This window comes from Neodiprion pinetum, chromosome 4, assembly GCF_021155775.2.
Source record: "Neodiprion pinetum isolate iyNeoPine1 chromosome 4, iyNeoPine1.2, whole genome shotgun sequence".
In the NCBI taxonomy this organism is placed as follows: domain Eukaryota; kingdom Metazoa; phylum Arthropoda; class Insecta; order Hymenoptera; family Diprionidae; genus Neodiprion; species Neodiprion pinetum.
This window is the reverse complement of record NC_060235.2, coordinates 32958873-32980897: the sequence shown is the minus strand read 5'-3', so window position 1 is coordinate 32980897 and position 22025 is coordinate 32958873. Positions and strand designations below refer to the sequence as shown.

The window sequence follows — 22025 nt, the reverse complement described above, 5'->3', positions numbered from 1 at the left end:
AATAAGACAAATTCATTCATGGCTATCTTTATTAAAAAGATCTTTGATTTCGCCGTAGCATCAGCATGTTCAAGTTGAGATAAACAAGTCTACAATTTTTTCATATTACCATAGGCACGTGTGTGTCAATTACGATTACAGTTGAAGAAAAAAAAATTCATAACGTAGGGCCAGAGATATAACACGTTGTATGTGAATAAAGTCAATTCTCTATCATATACTTATAAGTTGGCAACAGCGTGCCGGCTGTTCTCGTTTGTTCACCACAATCCCATTTGACGCAAAATTTTCATCAGCGTAAAAGTAGTAAAAAAATTTACGCTTAATTTCAACAACCAAATTCGGCATGAGAGCCTGACTCAAGAGAATTTCGTACAAGATCTTCTATTAAAGAGACAATGGGGACAGTGCTCGCGAAGGTGAGAATTCAAACCTTGAATGGGATAACCTAGCATTTCTGTACTCAATGCGAATTGTAGATGATGCCGTTAACGTAATCTCTAACAATATCCCGTGATCCTCATGCTTTTGATCCCAAAATAACATCGCGATATGATTCAACTGTTGTCATTTTCATATTTGTTCGTAAAATATAATAAAATTTATCTTAACCCATCAACAGTGCAAGCTGGATTTAATGCTTTTATCTCTAAAAGTGACTAATACTGATTTGTAAATAAGAAATTTTTCTTATGTTTGCTGATTACAGGAGCCACAGGCGCCTCGCGAGTTTGGAACAACATCACATAATCGAACTGATCAAAAACGAGAAGATTATAGAAAAGACTATGAACATGTGAGTAGCTAACATCGTGATGTTTTGTGCTTTATAGCTTTATGCGTTGTGGTTGTTCGCTCCATACACTCCAAATCCTCCTGCGATTTGTTCTACGACGTGGTCTCCAGCATCCATGTGTGGTGCTCGTATTCCAACGTTGGGAAAGTTTGCCTTCACTAAATCACCAGCTGGGTTTACTGTGTTGGTGATCATCTTCACGTACCAAATCATCTGGAATCAGGTTGAGAGAAGATTCTTCATCTGCATACCTATCTTCGGCGTTGACGATGCGGACGTGGTCAATGATCATAGTGTTTAGAACACTAGTCATGACGGGTTGACATGCACAACATGGCATTTCTCTTCGTAGGCTGGGGTTTCCCACTTCCAAGTCGGCAAAGATTCTAGTTAATGGATGGGTACCAACTTATGGACCCTCCTGCCAAAGCGTCTCGTCTTGAAGGTTTTCCTTCTTAGCTTTGGTTATTCCGCGAGTGATCTCTGCAGGGTCAGAAATCTCCTTTTCAGGAGCTGATTTTTCAGGGGCATTAGTTTTCTTCCCTTTCCAGGTCTTGGACCGGGTAGTCTGTCTTCCGGTACTTTTCTTGTGGGGTTTGGAATTACTAGGTCCCGATGCGGGGTCCCATTCATCAGACCAGGATGTGGGGGGAGGTGCTTCTGCATACTTTTTAGCGTTGTACTGTGACATCCTTCTTTGGTTTTGGTTCATCTGTGGATTACCAGCAGGAAAAAGGAAATTTAATAAAAACGACACTTATAGCTTTATGTTGTGGAAGTTACTTGTTGGGACGATACAATGTATTTTGATATTTCTGAATGAATGAAGTCACTATCTTCTAATTTGCAGTCAGCTTATTATGACCAAGAACGTGATGCATTACCAAGAAAACCAACGTTGGATGAACCTAAGCCAGTAAACCTTCAAAGAGTCAGGGTGATTACCTAATTATTTGACACATCTGTACAAGTAATTGTTCTTCAAGTATTTAATACTTTATTTGGTTTTTGCAGGCCCGAGTGGATAAAGTGCACATAGATGGTCTGGTCAGAACAAAAGATGACATCGTCAAAGCACAGGTGACAGAGATGTTCAAAGCTAAGGATTTCCAAGATGTTATTGTCCGAGCGCATAAGGTTCGCGGAAAACTTGATGCTCTTGGCTGTTTTGGGAATATTGGAGTTTACATTGATACTAGCAAAGGCTCTGATGCGACTCCTGAAGGTGTTGAGGCAAGGCTACTTCTGCATTTAAACATATCTCTTAGATAATAAATTTTTAGTACATTGAAATTGAGAAAAAAGTCTCTAACTAATCGATACGTAAAGTAATAATGAAATATAATATAAGGTTTCTTCTAATGCAGGTAACATTTACTGTGAGTGAAATGAAGCGTATAATGGGAGGTATTAACACAATGGTTGGTAACAACGAAGGCTCCATTATTATCGGTGCAAGAGCACCGAACATTTTTGGCAGAGGTGAAAGACTACAAATGGAATACTCATATGGCAATAAAAGTTCAACAAATGTCAGTGTATCTGCAGTAAAACCATTCGTCGACAGCTGGCTACACAAAGTGTGAGTGAAGTTGTTTATTGCACAATATTGTCATGCCCAATATTTTGAGAGTATTTTCTGCTTAAACCTGTCAACTCATAAAATTTTCTACTTTTCCACAGTCTGACGGCATCAGTATTCAGTACCACAAACGACCTGCCTTGGTCTGGATACAAACAATGTGACACAGGGTTTCTGCTGGATTTAGCACTCAATCGAGGTGGTACAGGTACCTTGAAACATAATTTGCAATACGAGGGAACTTATAGAAACATTAGTGCCTCGAAGCAAGTTACATTTCGTGTTAGAGAACAATCGGGACCAAGCCTTAAATCGGCACTGAGGTATATTGGTTGCATAGACAAGAGGGATAGTCTCATATTTCCAACGACTGGCTCTCTTATTCAGTTCACTACTGAAGTAGCTGGCCTTGGCGGAAACATTGGTTTTATTAAAAACGAATTTGTCATGCAGAGCAATTGGTCGCCGCATGAATTTGCTGTACGTAATTTCATACTAAATTTTAAATTAGTTAGCAAACAATTTGGTCGTTCAATCACACTGATGCAATAGTGTTTGCAACTCTTAGTTTCTGACTGTATTTTATGTAGAAGAAATTTCTGTTCATTTTAGACCTTCCAAGTGGGGTTCCAGTCTGGATTGCTTCAAGGAATTAGTAATGACATGCAAATAAGCATTTGCGATAACTTTTTCCTAGGAGGTCCATTAAATCTCAGGGGATTCGATATGAGAGGGTGTGGGCCTCGTTGTGAAGGCAATTCTATCGGTGGTGATGTTTACTGGGCTCTGGCCCTCCATCTTTATACCCCACTACCATTCAGGCCTGGCAGAAATAGTTTTGGTGATCTGTTCAGGCTACATGGTTTTATCAATGGTGGTAATTTAACTAACTGTAGCTTCAAATTTGGTGAGTCGTATACTAAACAAACAAACTATCTTACAAAGAAGAAAACAAAGATAGAGAACAACTAATGCGTGATATTCAATTGGGCCTTGCAGATCGCGACTTGACAGAGAATCTGAAGATCTTCACAAACAATGTCCGATGTACAACGGGTGCCGGAATTGCGATGAAACTGGGAAATGTGGCTCGAGTTGAATTAAATTTAATCATGCCCTTATTGTTTGTTCGGAGTGACGTACTACAGCAGTTCCAACTTGGAATCGGATTGCAATATCTTTAGATGTTATAAGTAGAAAATTAAAGCCTCTGTGTTCTAATACTGCAAATAGAGTTGCGAATTGTTAATAATATATAGCATTTAAACTCCCCAAATGCAACTTCTGTATTTACGTCAATCATGAGGCGAATCATCATAACATACTACATAGTGTAACTTTACCGATCCTCAAGTTTTCCACAATTCTGTCTGTATAGTTTTTAAAATACACATGCTATAGTTATTGAAATATTGTTATTTTGAATCTACAATATTCAATTTTTCATCCCAGCTATCTTTCAGTTCTTCATTTGATTCAAGAGCATAACAGTATCAATCGATGTGATACTGCTTACAGAAGTGCAGAAATAGTATATTGTATGATAAGAGACTAAAATTGGTGATTGGCACCCACTCAAATTTGTTTTTGACGTTATTGACCTTCGACATCGAGAAACTCTACACACATATTTAAGCTCCAATATTACGAAAACTACATTTGAATCGTGAAATGTGTTAGCTAGTGGAAGAAAAACTGGTTAAGGTGACTGCAGTTATAGTTCATAAATCTAATCAGAAAATTTAATTATATGAATGTAAATAATCAAATCAACATTTGTGAAGTAGTATTTCAAAAAAAGGCGAAGAAAAAATTGTGCCAGTTTTGGCCAAGCTAGGACTGATGGATCTTGTATGACAGGATCTTTAAAGCGATTACACAACTTGGTTGGCATGCCGAGAGTTTGCTGTACAATATTACCAGTAACACTGTTAAAATCTACAATGCTATCATCAGCAAGTTCATCAGAGGAAAGCGTATTCATTTCTGAAAAGAAAATTCTTACTACCCTCGATGCGGTGGGGCTGTTGTGCAATTCAACACACAAGAGTTGTACTCAAAGTTGAGTTCTGTGATGGAAAAGAAACCGACTATCAAATTTCAACTACAAGCAATTGTTTTAATCGTCCCAATTACGATATGAACTGAACTATGAAAAACGCAATAAAACCAAAAAAGCTTAGATTACAGTTTATTTGCATATATTATGTGTTATGACTAAAAAATGTTAGGCTACGTAAAATTTCACTATAGCGTGTAACAGCAGTGCTTCCGTGGAAGCGTAATGAAGGTATCCTTGTGATTTTCTAGACGAGGTCCTTGATGGCTACAACACAGCCTGGAAGGCACAAAATGAATCGGGCAAGGGCTCCAAGGAAGCACTGAGTTGAAAATGCACAGAATTGTACGAAGTGAATTCAGCGAGACAATTTTGAGGGAGTCCAGGATGTGTACAATAACAGCTTGAAAATGGTGTGATGTGGGAATGTGGGAAGACTACAACCCCAAAGGTGATACTCTGCACATATGGAAATGGGACGAGATGAGATGGAGTGAGTGTACAGATCTTTGTGATCATTTTAGATGATAGATAGACATACCAGATAGGTTGCACATAATTTTTTGAATCTCATTTTCTCAAATTACAACTCATACGACATATTGGAAAGCAATTTTCAAAATAATTGTTTCTTATTTTACAGGACCTCTGATTTTGAGGGTCGATTGATGCGATGGGTACACGCTTAATTTTCAGACGGCCATTAGCTTGACAGTACAAGAAGCAAAGGATGTAGCATTGTTTGGTATAATTATCAGAGTGACGCTTAAAAAGATCATTTTTTCGAATTTGAGCAGAAACCGCTAATAATCACTGACGATAAAAAATCGATGTAAAAAATGACATATTACATTGGGTATTTGAACTATTTTTAATATAGCGGGGAAATGAAGAAAAAGCCATAGCTTTGCGCGTGACATTCTTGAATCAATTCAAGCCTTGGCAGATAAATTCTTTGAATATTGAAGATAAAAAAAGACAAATCATTTATAGCTTAATTACAAATCAATCAGTCATTATTCCCAATTCACACTCGTTAGTCATTACTTGCAGTTGGCGGCTGATCATTGTCGCCGAGTGTTTTTGCTCATCTTCAATCATGCAAGAAATTTTTTAATTTTTTTTTTGATCTTTTCAAGATGGGCTTTTTAAAGACCATCCTAATAATATATGATATTTTTGTTGAACCATTTTTGAAAATATTTGTTACAAATTTGTGTAACCATGACATGGCAATGATCATAAGATTTATTTATAATCATAAGTTATGAAAAAGACTGTGATCTCTGCAAGAAATGTAGTGGAATAAAAAAATTGACAAGTAATTATCCTGTATACTTTGATACAAACATAAATGCGTACTTCTGTTCTATTTAAAAATTTTTTGGATCTATTGGTTAATACTATTCTTTTTACAGACCATTGCAAAGATACGTAATTATGACGAATAACAACATATATCAGCGTAAGCAAATATTACTATGAATGGTCAACAAGTTTGTTATTGGCTTATTCTTTGGTATTAATAGTGCTGTTACATGTGTTGAAAAAATATAAAGTTCTTTGTTCTAGAATACACTACAGAAATAAAAGCAAAAAACTGTACTTCATTACGATTGAATCGGTCTTTGCTATCAAAGAATTAATGTTCAGCACGTGTTCTCGTAAAAAAAAATTCTAAAAATTTGGGACCCCGTGGGCACCATAAATGATTTTGCATATATGTACGCTCTTGGGCGAAGAAGTTCCTACGTTGACCACCGGTCAACTCTGCCATCGACCAACAAAGATGGCGGCCAGTATGTTTGACTCACTGAAAATATCTATACTCCGTGGAAAAGTTCAAAACTATTCTGTTGATCAAGTAAGTTGTGTGAAGTGCGCCGAACTTGCATCTTGTGTCGGAAGCTCGATATATTACGATAAATTTCTCGCTCATGAATAGGACTGAGTCAAGGGACGCTGAATAAAAAAAAGTACACTACAGCTCATAATGAGGAAACGGTAGTAAATGCTCACGTGGGAATTAGAGGCTCGCGACGAAGATCGGAGGGACGAGAGTCGGATTATCGAAAATTTCAAACTTTGTTCCCGACTAACATGCAATATTTGCAGTAATGAGTCAACTGCACTTTCTTTTGTTGACGAGATATCGTCACACTGATGCAACCTAAGCAAATTATGACTAGCGGATTCACATGAATTATTCCAATCCTGTGAATATAAAACAGAATTATTTCACAGTGGTATTTGAAAATTGTAAAGTTCACGAAACTTGGCTATGCGTCTAGAATTTTGGCGAAACACCGAGAACGGACGCAGTTTGTCGATAGTCTTAGCGATGTATCGATATGACGGCATTGCCTGGCGTGACGCTCAAGAGATAATTCTCAAGTGAAAAATGGCCGCCTGATAGTTTTCCGTATTACTCAGTGCAGTTAAAAATGTGTTTTTCTACGATGGAATCGCTTCAAATTTTCGTACATACAAGTCAAGAAGTCTCGACCGCATTGGATAAGAGTCATTTTGAATACAAGAGGGGAAATTACTGCTGCGGATATTTGAGAAGTCAGAGTTCATACGGTAACCAAGATATACATCGAGATTTATACCATTGTCAGGCGGGGGAGAGACGTCCTTGTAAAACGAGACGGTAAAAAAAAAATTCAAAAGGCAGCAACATGATAACGGAAAATACGCCGAGGGAAATGAAACAGCAATTAGACGACGTTTCTATGAGTTTGCCCAACGAGTCCTACCAGGAATTATACGTCTCGAATACGGTGGCTAGTGATCGGCCCACGTTTTTGAACACGGAAAATGATCTCAGTCTCCCAACAGCGGTTGTAAAAAATTTGAGAAATCTAGGAAACGGTAATTTTACTGGCATAGCACCCACCTGTCGAATTGGCATGTCACTCCTCATGGAGTTTCCGCTAAAAATTATGAACGGGGTCTCCAGCTTGTTCAATTTTCAATCTCAATCCCCGGACTCTGAAATACCAGCCAAAAGGCCATACTCACCCAAAGTGCACTGTCACAAACAAATGACCATGGATGTTGCAAGGGGGCGAGGCAGGGGTCGTGGTCGATCCCAGCTTCGTCGCTCTGGGGTTAGTCAGTCGAGACACAGACAGGAGCAAATTCGGCAGAGATTGTCCGCCGACATTCAGGATGACCTCAAAGAATTCGAAGAACTCGGAGATTGTGAAAATGATAACGAAGTACAGAGTACGCCATATATCGATGAAGATGGAAGACAGCTTCGCTATGGAGTCAATGGTGCAGAAGTCGACACTGGCACTTCGCAATTTCCATTGACGTTCGGGTACTTCAATATGAAATGCAGAAAACAGAAGCAACAACAAACAAACTGCAACCAAGGTCTGATCTCTAATAATTGTAACGACAGATACGTACCTGAATGCCCGATAGATGTCACAGCCTATGTGTGTACTGACAAAAATGAAGAGACTGAATCAGAGATGAACAGAAGCAGGCTTCATTCGGACAGTTCCGTTGACTCTGACGATAGCTGTTACATTGTTTTTGAAAATAGTTCAGATTCCGAATATGCTTATACTACGACTGACGATGAAGATGAGGATCAAAATTGCGACTCTGGAAATTGTAAATCAAAATTAAAGGTAATATTTAGTTCCATACTCTCTTGATAATTTTCAAGATGTATAGTGAACAATAATTGGTCATTGTTGTCAATGTAATTTGGTGATGATACATGGAGTATTAAAAAAATGTAGCACAGTTTGTTTTTTCCATGAATTCTACAGTTTGATAATTTGGTATGTTTTTAAAGCAGGTACGGTTTTCGCAACACCCCGTAATTCATACGATGATTGCATGGGATTATGCATATCGAGCAGCTCGGAAAGGTCCATGGGAAGCAATGGTTCGTGACAGAGCAAGATTTAAGGACCTGATCAACAAAATGTCCAAAATATTGGATCCAATTTTAAAACCTCAGCATCGCATTGAAATTTGGCAGCACCGTTTTGCTAACGATCTGTAGAAGGGGCACCGACTGTGGTGTGAATTATTAAGATTTCACAAATATCAGGCTATAGGATAGAATATAGGTATTAATTCAATAGAACATTTTCTTTAGTTATCGTTCTTTCTCTCGATTTCTTCCCGTTATTTTGACTATTGTAATACCTGAAAGAAAGGGATAAAGATCAACTTCAAGAGCATTTAAAATTGACAGTGAAGTAGCTTTTCAATCATTCAGACTGTCTCCCAAATTATATATACACCTTTTAACCAAGTGTACTTCGTGTACAAATTTGAGTCAAGATTCTGCGTTTATCATACGTATGATAAACCCTAGGTAACGGCTCCCGAAGCAATTTACTTTCTATGTTGTAAAGCATCATTGCTGTCAGACACAACAAAGCTTACAAAATTATTATGTGTATTAAAAAACAAAATTCACTTATAATATAACTTTGAATTTGATTCTCTGAATTAGCACAAAAAGTCTCATTAACTTGAAATGAAGCTGATTTCGTCCAATTCGATTTGAAGCGATACCCAATTTTATCTTGAAAGATTTCGTTTCTCATGGCCAGAAAAATTGGTTCAGAAATAATAATTGTAGCAGAAACGAATTTGAATCTTATATCATATAAGTTTGAAAGACTATGTTGATAAACTTCAATCTAAAAAATTGCTAAAAGATGATGGAAACCAGTATACACCCGCATTTTATGAATTCATATAGCTTATATTCAAACTTTTATTTTTGAAGTTACCACATCAAGTACAGCATGAGATTTAGTGATCGTCATACATGTGTGCATACAAATACACAAATATCAGAGACATAAATCTACAATGTAGCACAGACCGTATGTCTCTTGAGATTCAGCATCTAATCTCATATTTTTGCCAAGTTGCTCGTATTTCACGTGTCATAGGGTATATGGGTTCTAGTTGAATACTTTCTTCCGTGTTTAAGATTTGTGTAATCAAGCTCTATTTTCGTATGCGTAAACCAAAGCACATGATGTATCTATTTAATTAGCATATTTTTTTTACCTTGTGGACATTACATGGGCTGTAAAAATAAAATTGTTTTAGGAATATTAATATATAAATATAATATATGTTAACCTGCTGTAATTCAAATATTCAAAGATACTTAGGAACTTAGAATCTGTATGTACCATATCATTGTTTAATTCTGTACACATAAAAAGAAAAATTCATTCTTAACGCCCTTTTCATATTTATTAGTATGTACGTAAACGATATTTTATTTTCACTCACTAATGAATCATATACCCTATTATCACCGTGTTAATATACTAAATTCAAGTTCGAATTAGAATTTTATTAAAATTCATTAATCGTTTTTTTTCTCCGCCTCATACGATATAAATTTTATTACATGTTATCGGAAAACATGGATACAAATAATGTATCAATAAAATGCGAGGGGTCGAACACAAATGGGGTCAAGTAGAGTAGAATTCAATATCGAGATATTTGACACCAAAATCAGTTTGTTGAGTCGTGCTTTGATTGTTATTCATGTGTACCTAGCATGTTATATGCGGGTATCGCTCATGGTGTTAATTGAAATCGAAACTTATGTTTGAAAATAACTCCCAATCTGAACTGAATATTCAATGTGATTAAAGATTGAAGAGACAAACGTAAAATTTATAGATAGTGTTATTTTATACATAGGTATACATACGTAAGATAGGAAACGATACAGTGATAAAAGAATTATCGCAAATAAATCATCATTGTGTTTGCTTAAAGAATATTCGACATTCTTGTGTAAATATCGCGAGGAAAGATTATCAGACATTATAATAGCAAAAGTTTTCTGCTCATTCTCTTTGTATAGATATTGAAGTTAAAGTTTTCCAGACTTTGGAATACAGACAGTCTGTATCATATTGATATCAGTTGTTATTCGAGAATGGAGTTATAGTCAGATAAGAACGTGCCCCGTACTCGGAAAGTGAATTATCTTTGATGTTACTGTATATTATTTGCGTACGTTCAATTATCGCTGTAAAAGTAGTATAATTGTAATTAAAATATCTTACAAGAGTATATATCAATTATAAGTCTTAATATAATAGATAAAAAATATATATATTCATTATTAAAGACTTTTATTTGTCTGTTCAAATCACTGAAACTATCATCGCGGATTTTCAAAGTCTGCAGGTAGTGTGATTTTTTTTTCTGACGTCCTCTATCATAAAATTACGTTTTATATCAGATTTTCACACCATTCACGTACAGGATATAATCATCTCATGCACCTGCGTTGTATTACATAAAATAAGCAACGAATTCCAATGATTCATTCGATTACTTCGGCATTCAATTCCTGTCGTGTTTACTATTGCAATAGAGGTAAATCCCACATGTCCCTACGCGCTTGTTATACCGACAATAATTATCCTGCACCGAGATATCCTCTGGCAGTAACGAGGAAGTTTAATGTCTTTTAATTCGTTAAATTGTTTTTTAAAAATATCGATTCCACGAATTTTGATTCTTTGCTAGCGTTGTTTCAATTTTGTACACTTGTCATTTTTGACGCGCAAACTCAGCAGGGTTCCTTGCAGGGTTCCAACGAAGGTCGTTTTCGGTCGATACAACGTGATGATTTTTGTCAACAAATTGTGTAATGGGCCCCACATTTATTCGTCTAGAGTATGTATCTTTTTTCCGTCGTTTTCTTTTTCCCTGTAATCCATGAGAAACGTGCTTCAGTCAATTGCCCCCTTCAAGGTTGACGTTGAGGTGAAGGATTCTCGCCTCCATAAGACCGACTTATAAAAGTAACAATGGAAGCTTGAGATTGGGCTCACCATGACGTGGACCGTGTATAAGAGACTGACTATGACGCCCCATGCCAATAATAATAGTTGTCAAACGACTAGGCAGCTTATAGACGACAATCATTCCGTCCGATTACCGGCAACACAAAACGCTTGAGGTCAAACTTACCTGCCACTACTTTCAATTCGTCTCATGCATCCGATCATTGTCTCTTTGCTTTTTAATTCTACACGCGAGTGTCTTATTGTTATACGTGGCCGCTTTATTGCTATTGTCATTATATACGTATCGCGTAATTTCCTGTCATTTTTTTCTCTAGCCGCTTAAAATATAATTTTAATCGACAATTCGTCGCGTACATTATAGAAACATAACTTGACGTCCAATGGCAATGATTATTGCGAAGAAAAGTGCATCCTGTTACGTTATCTGTATTTTTGACACAATTATACAGAACTTATACAATAAGTCGATGCTTAAATTGAAGTTCATTTTCAGAGGACAGTTGTTCGAGTTGAATATTGCGATAAATATCGAAAACTGTAGCGTTGGGATGCTTTGCAACAATGATTACAACAATTTTACGTTCAACGGTATAGTTCTGACCTCTCAATATTAACAGATAATGTAGATTTATTTCAATCCTTGTAGAATACAGGTATAATTTAGAATTAATATCACACTTGTTTAATCAGAATTTACCAATCGACTCCATAATTCTCTCGGTCATTATTTGTTGTTTTTATTATGATAATAAAGTTTAGAATACAAACCTCCATGTAGGTGACATGTAAATAGGTGTAGTAATAAAAAAGTCAGCGGAATGTCAGAAATTTGCATAAAGTTAATTAAATAAGACTATGTTTGCTCGCGTATGTATTGGCGTTTCTGCATACAAGGTGCGGTTAAAAAGTTCTTTGAAAAATCCTTGCATTGACGTCTCAATACTCATAGCTGTGTACATGCGTTGCTGCACTTAGCGATATTACAGCATGGATTGGATTTTTCAGAATTGCCCGATTATACCATCAATCGTTGCGATTGAGTTGGCTTCCGCCGATTCGTCTACTTCCAAGAATGAATTACAAGCAGCGAGTATAACAACCGATATCTACGCGGTTCGACGATTGACGACAAATTTCACGTGAAGCTAATTTCTGGGTTACGCAACGCCGGTGATGTGGTTGCTGAGCACGAGTGTTTCTCCATTGGTATAAGGGGGAAAAATTCCCTCATATAGGTGCCTCTCTACAGGTATAGTTCGTCGATCGAATAGGCATATATGTATACATATACGCACTTCGTTAAACTGCGTGCAAGCCATATAATACCCTCCCCCCCAATTAGGACTTACTATGCCAAGGGCGTAGTATTCGCGATTAAATCCTCTCGAAGAATTGCTAATGGTAATTAATCCCTTGGTGGAGTAATTACATCGCGTCGTCGTCGTCGTCGTCTCGTCATTGAACTCACGGTGTCCAGGTACACGATACAACAGCCAACAGCAAAGTGCAGCCGTTCTTTCGTGCGAATAATCACTGTGGGCGTGAGATAATCACCTTCGTTGTACTCGATTGTTCGAAATATGAAAATCCCCCGTGCGGTAGAATAAAAGCGGACAGAAGGTGGACCCGCTGTTGTCAATTTACGGGGAGTGGCTTCCAGTGCAGGCACACTTGCATCCGTACACTACCTGGCATAATAATCCGACGAACGACACTTCCTAAGTTTGTCAACTGGTTCGACTCGTCGTAATAACCGTAATCTCCTGTAATAAGAGGATTACGAAAAGTGAAATATACAGCGTGATATTTCGAGTCCTGGCAGGTTTAACGAGGAGAAAATCTTCACAGCCACTGTATTATACCGGTTCAAATCAAATGCAACCGCGATTACTCAATTTCACATGCCGTATGCAGACAGGCATACGTATGTGTTCGTATTAAAGTCGTTGCTACACGATTTTGAACAAATTTCTTGACCACTTTACACGTAGTGCAGTTGTACTTGTCATCTTCTTTATACGAGCAATTGTTTGAGATTAATTGTTTGTGTTTTATACGCGTTGAAAATCGAGCAGCCGTTCGAGTTTAAAAATGTAACAGGTTCGGAGGGCTCTAACCGCGGCTTAAACTGAGAGTTGATAAAACGACAGAGAGGTAACAGGAAGAGGATGGGCATGGACCTGATCAAGTTGTGTCGGTTCTGTCTGTCGCAATACGTGCCCAGCGGGAGAATGTCGAAGGTATGGGTTGGCGCAAAGTTGTTATTGATTGTTAACAATGAATCGATCCAGGCACAGGAGGGTATGATCAAAGAGACAAAAGCCCGTTTCTGCCGGCTAGAATCCTTTCTCTAGTGTTCACTGAGGGTTGACACGACAGGTACACGGATTCAGGGACCCGACGCGTATTTGTGTTTGTGCAGAGACTCGGCTTGTTTCTTCTTTTTTTAAATCCAGTTCTTCGTTCACCTCAAACCCGTAGAGGAAGGAATTTTTACATCGACGACATGCATCGTGGATATTAGACCGTTACAAAATTATTTCTAAGCTACGACCAGGGGTCAATAAAACGTATGCTAGATCCTATGTAGGTATCGGAATCTTCATCTTCTTCTTGGACGTTATTGTACCTTGGGTTTCCTCATTCGGCACGTATATTGTATATGTATGTATACATACCTGGAGCGGGATTTGAAAACAGCTCGAAAAGTGGACTAATGCGATTTGCCAGATTTCTAACAGTGTGAAGACATCATTTTTAACAATGCGGATAGTGTCAGGACAAGATGTATTTCCGGTTTTCACTCGAAATCGCGTTTAATATTACACACTCGTGATTTTCGCGACTTCCGGCGCGCGTCAGAAATTATGATCTTCAGATAAGCAGAAACGAGAAATTGAAAAGAAGATGAATATCGAAAAAACAATGAACTTGAGTCACGTACGGCTGTGTATACTTGTGAAATTTCACTCTTGATAATACACACTTTCTCATGTATATATAATACACATAAGTAGATATATCTATGCATATATAGGTAGAAATTCCCGATGCATCAAGCGTGAGAAACAAGTTAGAAATTTATCGTACGAAATTTAAGGCATCTCACTTACATACATGTATAGTATACTCATGATCTGCGGGTAAACAACAGTATAATAATGTTACTTTCACAACTTATATAGGTTGTATTGTCAAACGGAATATGGGAATGCACTTGTAGAGAATCTTATCTTAAAAGCAACACCCGAGACTTAAATTACAAGATGTGGTATATTTGCAGCCACCACAAGTATTGAAAATATGTTTTGCCAACAGTCAGCTTACGTAACAACTAATATATCTATTTCGGAATATATTATGTGTATATAAGCATCTTCGTCGGACTGTATACATAACGAACTTATACACCTACGGTAAATATGCACATTAATCTTATTGATATAGTCTCCCTGTACGGATTAACCATGTACAGATCCGGCCGTGGATCTTAAATAGTGGTAGAAAGTTAATTTCTATCTCGATGGAGTAAAAAGTGCTTACGAAAATGAAATGACGAATGAATGCGAAAATCTAATAATAGTAGAGGAGAAAAAAATTACCTCCATCGCGTACTTGAATATCACGTAAATATTATATCGGTTCTTTGTAGAATTATTACCACGGCACGAATGCAGCCTGAAAGAAACGAAGCGCAGATTGTGAACTGCAGGTAAGAAATATATCCGTAGGAGAAGGTGAGATCCGTGTGCTATACAGGTATATATATATATTCGTCGATGCGAGGAAGCGTATTTGATGATCTTTCCGTGCGATCTGCTTTCACCTTTTCCACAAGCCGTTTGACCGCAGGTCATTTCCGAAGACAAAGTAAAACGAGATCGGTCTCTACGCTCTTGATACAGCGTAAAAAAAAAAACGATGAATTTTTCAGGTACAAGAGGATGTCGGTCCATTTTTTTCTTCACGGATGATGTATGCGAAATCTTTGCAGACTGCCCGCAGCCTGCATTGCGTAAAGTCTTGCTGCGACGTATATGAATCATTCGTTACTTCGTTGATATTCACATATAGGCATATTAATGCCTGCAGAGGTACACATGACCTACCTATGTGTATGTCTTACATGCCTTTGAAGACTGACGACGAGTGATTTACGTCATTTCAGATCCAGAACGAGATACGTTAGTCTGAATATACACACGTTTATTTAAACCAGCACGTTAGAAGTTACGATGCAGATGCGAAGAAAGTGTCCCTGTGGTAGATAATAATTATATGGTACGAGTAGGGAAAATTCCACTAATGATCGACCGAAGTTGTAAGACAAGTTGGCGTAAATTAACTAATTTGCATCTCCGAATATTTGGTAATCTGTTTGTTTACACTGATATTTCGAACTTCGAGGAGACAACGCGATGCTGAGAATCGAAAAGAAGCGTACAAGTGTTTTTTTCTTCCGAATGGAAATCTGAGAGCGCAGGTACACATATAGGTATGTATAATTGTATACGTATGGAAAAAAGTTCGCTTTGCATCAGTTGTCGCTTTGATCTGTGGTCTAATCCTGCAAGGTGTTCAAAGATCGTAAACACTCTCTGTCGTGTACTGTTGTTGCATTATTAACAAAGTAATATGCAAAAAATGTTGAACAGAGCATCGCGTCGGTTACACCTTCCTACTTTCCAGTTTGCGGCCCGACTACGCAGGTTTAGCAGTGTGACGTTGATTTCCTTGAGTAGCCACACACACGCATACATACTGAACGCTGTATAGAAACGAATTTTTTTCCTACATAATGTCACGGTTGTATTTGCATTTATTCGGGTGCTATCTTGAGATACAAAAAAGAACCTATGACTCATTTCTCATTTTTCAGGATCTTGGACGCGAAGAGATCCTGACTCAACAAACAGACAAAAAGCGCCATATTCGTAAATACACTTTCACGCCGATCATGACGGGAAGTAAAACGATCTTGCTGCAGCTAAGAAACGTCTGGTTAATTGTATAAAAGGAAGTTAATGAAATTCAAGCTAGTTCTTGGATTCGCTATACACATGGTGAATCTATGTACAGATGTATAATTTGATGGAAAATTTCGTCGTCTCGATGTGCTTATGAATAGAATCATCGACCATCACGTTTGTGAAATTTCAGGTCGAGATGCGGGAGTTTTCGATCTCGTTTTATACCTGGACGAAATTTGTCACTTTTTATCGCATTTCATTTTTTCTTGCAGAGCAATGCAAGCAAATGAATTGACGGGTTTATTGGCAATATGCATATACGACTGCATTATATACATTGTATATATACGTATACGTATATAAGGCGAAAAGAAAGTGTATTAAAAAATATAGACGGTGTGAAATCGAGGTTCGAAAATCAAGAAATAATCCTCAATTGGCAGGGATTTATTATTATTTCGCGACGATGATCGACCCACTTTTACTGTATAGTGGCTTAGAAATTATTGATGAACTGGACCGATTGCCAGCTTAGCTAGCTGCGTAGATCAAGGCGTAATTCTATAGCAGGCAGTCTCTTGATTCACCAATAAAGGGTATACGGACTATAGAATTCAATATTTTTTCTACCGCAGCTATCGCGATCTAATCTCCTTCGAATCACCGGCCATTCTCAGGGACAAAAGGCGTTTTCATTATGCTTAAGAAGTGTAATGAAATGATTTCCCAATTTTTGCAGCAATGTAAATTTCATGCACTTTCGTCCGAAGCTCGTCTCGCATTATTGTGCTAATTGAGAAACTAAGCACAGGATGCGACGAAAATTGTTGGGATTCGAAATTCTTCGGTCATATATCCGTCGAATGACGATTTCAGTTTGTGTGCAATGATAAACTGAGCAAACGATGCAACTCGCAAGCGGTTGCTAATTATACCTACTGCCGGATGGTTGGAAAAATTACCAGTAAAATCGATTCTCGATATGATTTGTTATTCATCTAGATTAGAGGGTCAAACCGAATTCAGAATCAAACCTTATTCCAATGTTCGATTTTTCTTAATACGTTTAATACTAAAGTTTTAAAATCAAAAAAGGACGAACGATGTTTCCCGAAACAAAATAGTTAGATATCTACACTCTCGAATGCACCAGAATTACATGGCAAGGGAACGATAATTGAAGGGGATTATTGAAAAAGGTTGTAACTGCTAGTGAGAGAAAAAAAATGTCCTCAGTAAACATTGGCCTCCTAACATGCGTACTTTCGGAAGAAAAAAATGGCACTTGTAGTGTTTTGTAATCTTTCTCTTCAATTTACGAGTGCAAATTACCGCGATCGATGAGCTAGTGAATATAATTCTGACACGGATTACCCGTAGCAGTCTGGAGGTGAAGGCGCGCCAACTCGGCAAAGGAGACGTCTCCGGGAGCGTTTGGCGGTCTTGAAGGTAGGGTAAGAGGATACTTTCGGTGGGGACTCCTGGGGGGCGTCGAGGCGTCGAGGCGTCGCCCAGGGCTCGAGTATAAAACGTCAGGACGCCGATCAGGCCCACCAGTCTTAATCGGTGCACACTCAGATCGTTTTTGACTTCGGGCCTCCGCGTCTCCTCTGCTTCTTTCTAACTCGCCAACGCAGAGTTGCTTGAATCATGAAGTTCGTCGTAGCCATCACCCTCGTTGCCGCGCTATTCTACGCGTCGGCCGAAGACAAGAAGGAAGAGGAAAGGCCCAAAACCTTCCGCAGGCTCATTCCTGCCGATGTTCTTCGCGGTATGTATTGTTCAAGTATCCGTGCGTTTGTTAAATCGAAAAACTCGCATCCTTCGCACAGAGCCGGTAATAGGTCCTCGCTCCCTAAATCTCTGCACGTATTCTTAAGGCCCGGTGCTTTTTTTTCTCTTTTAATTATACACCGTGCACCAGCAGCTCAATTATAGTAATGCTCTTTTCTATCGGCGTACATCAATTAGAGAAAGTGCCAATCATGTTATTTTCGGTCAAGTATAAGACTCGTCTATAGTTTTTTCCTGCATGCTCGTTCAGAGCGCGCGTTGCTTCATCCACTCTTTTTAATACTGAAACCTGATCGACGAGCTCAAACTCTCAACTCAGGCAGGCCCTTTCAAATCGAGATCCTTTGCTATGCCAGAAACACCGACTAAATCGAAATCTTGTTCTTCACTTTTCGAATCGAACCCACTTGGAAACCATAAACAGGCAAATTGAGATTTGACATCGAAAATACCCAGTGAATTGCTGTATCATTATTTTTTTTTTTGCAAAAGGGGAATCGACGGTTGAGGATGAGCGTATTTTGAAACTAAAAATATATTCTAATACTTCTTCAAATAATGCAGATCGATTGGGGGGAGAGGGGAGTCTACAATTCTTTCACATCTGAATAATGTTCGACCGTTTCTTTTTCTCAATCATTCAACCGAATGCGATAAAAATGTAGACAATCATGAGACCTTAAAAACTGTAATTGGTATAAGAACGTTCAACTTGAACTGGAGCAGAGAGAATTATTGAATGCAAAATAGTTTATTCCAACGCCAAGTCAAAGCAACAGACCCTGAACGAAAAGAAGGACATCGAGCATATTTTTCTGTATATTTCCGCACAATCAACCGCTGGAAAAAAAACTGGATCAGCGATTGATTCAGATTTATCACAGAAGCGATCCTTGTCATTCCAACGAGCGAGTTTGCGCCTACTTAGGTAAATCTTAAACTGCATTGACCCAGTTGAAGTTAGTCGTCGGTACGCGATACTTATCCTTAAGGTCAGACCCAGTTTCTCAAGTGTCACGAGTTTGCGTTAAGCCGCGTACGTGAAATAATCGCGTGATGTCAATTCGAACAAACGACGATCGGGTAAATCACCGCGGGTTTCTCCTTCTTTCAAGCGTGAAAGTCGGTGTATTCGAAGTAGCGAGCATGTCAACGGACAAAATTGTTAATGCAAATTCATCGTTGGTAATGACCATTGCCAAAGAGAAAATTTCTTTGTCACTTATATACAGCCGCCGTTATATGATCACGCTGGCGTGCACTTTCGCCTTTCTTCGTTTCATTTCACAGCCGCTGGTCAAACTCGTTTTTTCGGCAATATGTGTACAAAATATGATATTTCGATTCAAATCGTGTCTCCAGACACAAATCCTGATACCCGCTCTTCATTCCGCCAACAATTTGAGAGCTTCCGTGAAGCCGTGCAGACGTGACGCGTGACCAGACACGATTATTCCATTCCGCAAACGATGGCTGAATGTTAACGACCAAGTTACGCTTTTCGCGTATATACTTATTATCTCATCAATTATTCAAGCGTTGCAGTTCTATGACTACCGGTGTCCCATGCGGGCGACATCGTAGTCTGTGAAAAAGTAGAAAAAAAAAACACCTTCATCTGGTCTAGCGACAAGAAAGACGGATCCAAAAATCTCCTTTCACTTCAACCGTCCAGTCGAAAGTTAATTTTCGTGGGCTATAAAGCTGAAAAAATAAAACTTAATAGAACAATTCTATATACTGATCGAGTTTTCTTATGAATTAACAGATAGATCGTCATGATCCTACAGTATAATCCTCAGGAAAACTTCCAGATCGGTAAATACATTCGCGTTCATTCTTCTCCCACTCGTAAATTACTTCCACGGCCATGCACTCGGCCAACGTTCGTGCATGCATGCAACGATCAGAATCCGCGTTGTACACACACGTTTCGCTCATGCAGATCCAGTTCGCGTTTGCTGTTTTACCGATTAATAAATAGTGCGTAATCCGCGGTCAGACACGAGACTTGAGTCGACGTAGGTCGCACAAACGTTCGCATAATGGCAGTGAAAGTGTCTCTCCTTGAGTTTCTAGTGCAACTGCATCACGCTCCGCACCTCCATATAGATCTCTTCGCCAATATACCTCTCGATCGTCAATACGCATCGATACCACGGCTGGATCAGCGTCCTCTCGGCGCACGGTCGATCGGCAATGACAAATAGTGACCCTGAATTGTTTCGATGTTCCAGATTTCCCGGGCGTCTGCTTCGCCTCGACCCGTTGCGCTACCATCGAGGTTGGTCAGTCCTGGGAACTCGCACCTTTCTGCGGACGTTCGACCTGTGTAGCCGCCGAAGGAAACTCCGAGATACTGCTTGAGCTCGTCGAGGATTGCGGACCCCTACCAAAGAGCAACCCCAAGTGCAAGCTCTCCGACAAGACGAACAAGACCGCGAGCTTCCCCGACTGTTGTCCCATCTTTGAGTGCGAGGAGGGAGCCAAGCTCGAGTATCCCGAAATCCCAACCGTCGCACCGGCGACCGCCGCTGAGGTCGAAGCCGCAGAAAAAGCTGCCGCCGCCGCCGCCGCCTCAAGCACAACCCCCAAAGCTTAAAATTATTTGTCCCAAAACTCTCGCCCTTCCCCCAAACATTACGTTCCCCAGCACGGTACGGCTTCCGCTGCGTGATTCTTCGATCAACGAATCTGACTCTACGTCCGTACTGTGATGAAACTTCGTCCGGAGACCGTTGTTTGTAAATAAAATCGATAATATATTATGTACGATGTTTCGACCTCGCCCCAAAATTCATTAGATACCGTGCAACAATTGTGACAGTAAATTACGAGTCCTCTAGTTTCTTGACTAAATCTCACTCATGTATTCCGTCCATGAGAATACGATTTCAACGATTATTTTACATATTCTACTTATACTTGAATTTTCCGGCAAGATTCTCTGAATTTATAAACTATAATTATACACATATACATATTACGTATTGATATTGCAATAGCATCTTAGCCGACTGGAGTCGGTCGCAAATTGACCAATATTTTGTATCCTTGTGCGATTATGCATTATTATGCACAACGACCACAAATCATCCACGTATTCGGGGTTATCACAACCGCAGTCAGATATCGAAATACTGTTCAATGTGCAGCTTGGAACGAGCGCTGCAGTGTACTGTAAACATGTGTGATTGTAACTTTATGTGATTAATTGAATTAATACTTATTTAATAATATACTCATTGGGGTATTGTTCTGTATTATTATCGCTCCGTCCCGATAACCCGTCATTTTCAAATCCCTCCTACAATTTAGTCTCGATTCCTTCCCATCTACAGTAGCGTCAAACAGCGAGAGATAGAAAAAATTCGGCACACGATTGATAAAATATATTGGAATACTCGCATTCGTGAATAACCAGAGAACGTTATAAACTCATCGTTTTGCTCACGCTGTGTGATTCCGACTGTATCGATTTATTTGTTCCATTACAGAATACAAACGTCAATGAAAAAGGAAAATTTAAAGTGTTTAACAATCCCGCCCACAACGCACCGTGACAAAAACGTACCAGTCACGGTCACGGTCGCGCCTCATTGCGTTTAGGTAGGCTTGCGGATATTATGATCACGCATGCAGGTTTTTAAATATGTATTTTAATTCAGGTAGCACCTTGTTTGCGCGATATTTGTACGTGACGCTGTTGAAATGGAAAAACTGAAATACGTGCTACTTGCGTGATGTTTTTTAATGTTTGGAAAGAAATTGCATTACCATTTCATACCTGCAGTCAGGGATTTGAAGTTTCCTTTGACCCAAAAGTGGTTCGGCACAGTTATATAAGAGCGCTGTGTAATTTTTGACATACTCAGAAAAAGATGTCGTTTAGGCTTGGAAATACGATTTACAGGAAGTCGTTTCCTCAGGATACAGTCGACATTTAAATTTCAAGACAGGCGGGTATAAATAAAGTAATTTGGATTGC

General features: G+C 38.8%; 3 protein-coding genes and 2 long non-coding RNA genes across 8 annotated transcripts; 3 read left to right on the top strand and 2 right to left on the bottom strand.

Annotated features, from left to right (window-relative positions):
- Window positions 1-11: 11 nt before the first annotated feature.
- On the bottom strand, window positions 12-6783 carry LOC124216091 (uncharacterized). Its single transcript, XR_006882523.2, has 2 exons — window positions 6457-6783; window positions 12-1508 (listed from the first exon to the last, which is right to left on the bottom strand). It is a non-coding gene; the product is annotated as an uncharacterized lncRNA (long non-coding RNA).
- LOC124216085 (sorting and assembly machinery component 50 homolog B) lies at window positions 279-3788 on the top strand. Of its 2 annotated transcripts, none has more exons than XM_046620199.1 (8): window positions 279-419; window positions 710-796; window positions 1647-1733; window positions 1811-1933; window positions 2164-2378; window positions 2480-2858; window positions 2991-3285; window positions 3378-3788. In XM_046620199.1, the coding sequence occupies exons 1-8, from the start codon at window positions 399-401 to the stop codon at window positions 3560-3562; spliced, it is 1392 nt and encodes a 463-aa protein (XP_046476155.1). In that variant the 5' UTR covers window positions 279-398; the 3' UTR covers window positions 3563-3788. The 2 variants fall into 2 exon arrangements, with proteins under 2 accessions (XP_046476155.1, XP_046476154.1); XM_046620198.1 differs by having other exon boundaries at window positions 1811-2029.
- On the top strand, window positions 6251-10584 carry PPP1R15 (Protein phosphatase 1 regulatory subunit 15). 2 transcript variants are annotated; one of them, XM_046620201.2, is made up of 2 exons: window positions 6251-8084; window positions 8258-10584. In XM_046620201.2, the coding sequence occupies exons 1-2, from the start codon at window positions 7119-7121 to the stop codon at window positions 8465-8467; spliced, it is 1176 nt and encodes a 391-aa protein (XP_046476157.1). In that variant the 5' UTR covers window positions 6251-7118; the 3' UTR covers window positions 8468-10584. The 2 variants fall into 2 exon arrangements, with proteins under 2 accessions (XP_046476157.1, XP_046476156.1); XM_046620200.2 differs by having other exon boundaries at window positions 6253-8084; window positions 8255-10584.
- On the bottom strand, window positions 9351-13791 carry LOC124216092 (uncharacterized). Of its 2 annotated transcripts, none has more exons than XR_011176872.1 (2): window positions 11298-13791; window positions 9351-11172 (listed from the first exon to the last, which is right to left on the bottom strand). It is a non-coding gene; the product is annotated as an uncharacterized lncRNA (long non-coding RNA). The 2 variants fall into 2 exon arrangements; XR_011176873.1 differs by having other exon boundaries at window positions 12623-13791.
- A 3996-nt stretch (window positions 13792-17787) lies between these two features.
- LOC124217570 (uncharacterized) lies at window positions 17788-21278 on the top strand. The gene is made up of 2 exons (XM_046623405.2): window positions 17788-18014; window positions 20275-21278. Exons 1-2 carry the CDS (start codon window positions 17894-17896, stop codon window positions 20637-20639), a joined length of 486 nt encoding a protein of 161 aa, XP_046479361.1. The 5' UTR covers window positions 17788-17893; the 3' UTR covers window positions 20640-21278.
- The last annotated feature ends 747 nt before the right edge of the window (window positions 21279-22025 follow it).

Excerpts from the sequence above, each read along its gene's own strand:
- LOC124217570 (XM_046623405.2), top strand. The coding sequence starts at position 17,894 with ATGAAGTTCGTCGTAGCCATCACCCTCGTTGCCGCGCTATTCTACGCG. Across the intron at positions 18,015-20,274 it reads TCCTGCCGATGTTCTTCGCG|ATTTCCCGGGCGTCTGCTTC; the intron begins GTATGTATTGTT and ends TCGATGTTCCAG.
- LOC124216085 (XM_046620198.1), top strand. The coding sequence starts at position 399 with ATGGGGACAGTGCTCGCGAAG. Across the intron at positions 420-709 it reads TGGGGACAGTGCTCGCGAAG|GAGCCACAGGCGCCTCGCGA; the intron begins GTGAGAATTCAA and ends TGCTGATTACAG. Across the intron at positions 2,030-2,163 it reads CGACTCCTGAAGGTGTTGAG|GTAACATTTACTGTGAGTGA; the intron begins GCAAGGCTACTT and ends CTTCTAATGCAG.
- PPP1R15 (XM_046620200.2), top strand. The coding sequence starts at position 7,119 with ATGATAACGGAAAATACGCCGAGGGAAATGAAACAGCAATTAGACGAC. Across the intron at positions 8,085-8,254 it reads ATTGTAAATCAAAATTAAAG|CAGGTACGGTTTTCGCAACA; the intron begins GTAATATTTAGT and ends ATGTTTTTAAAG.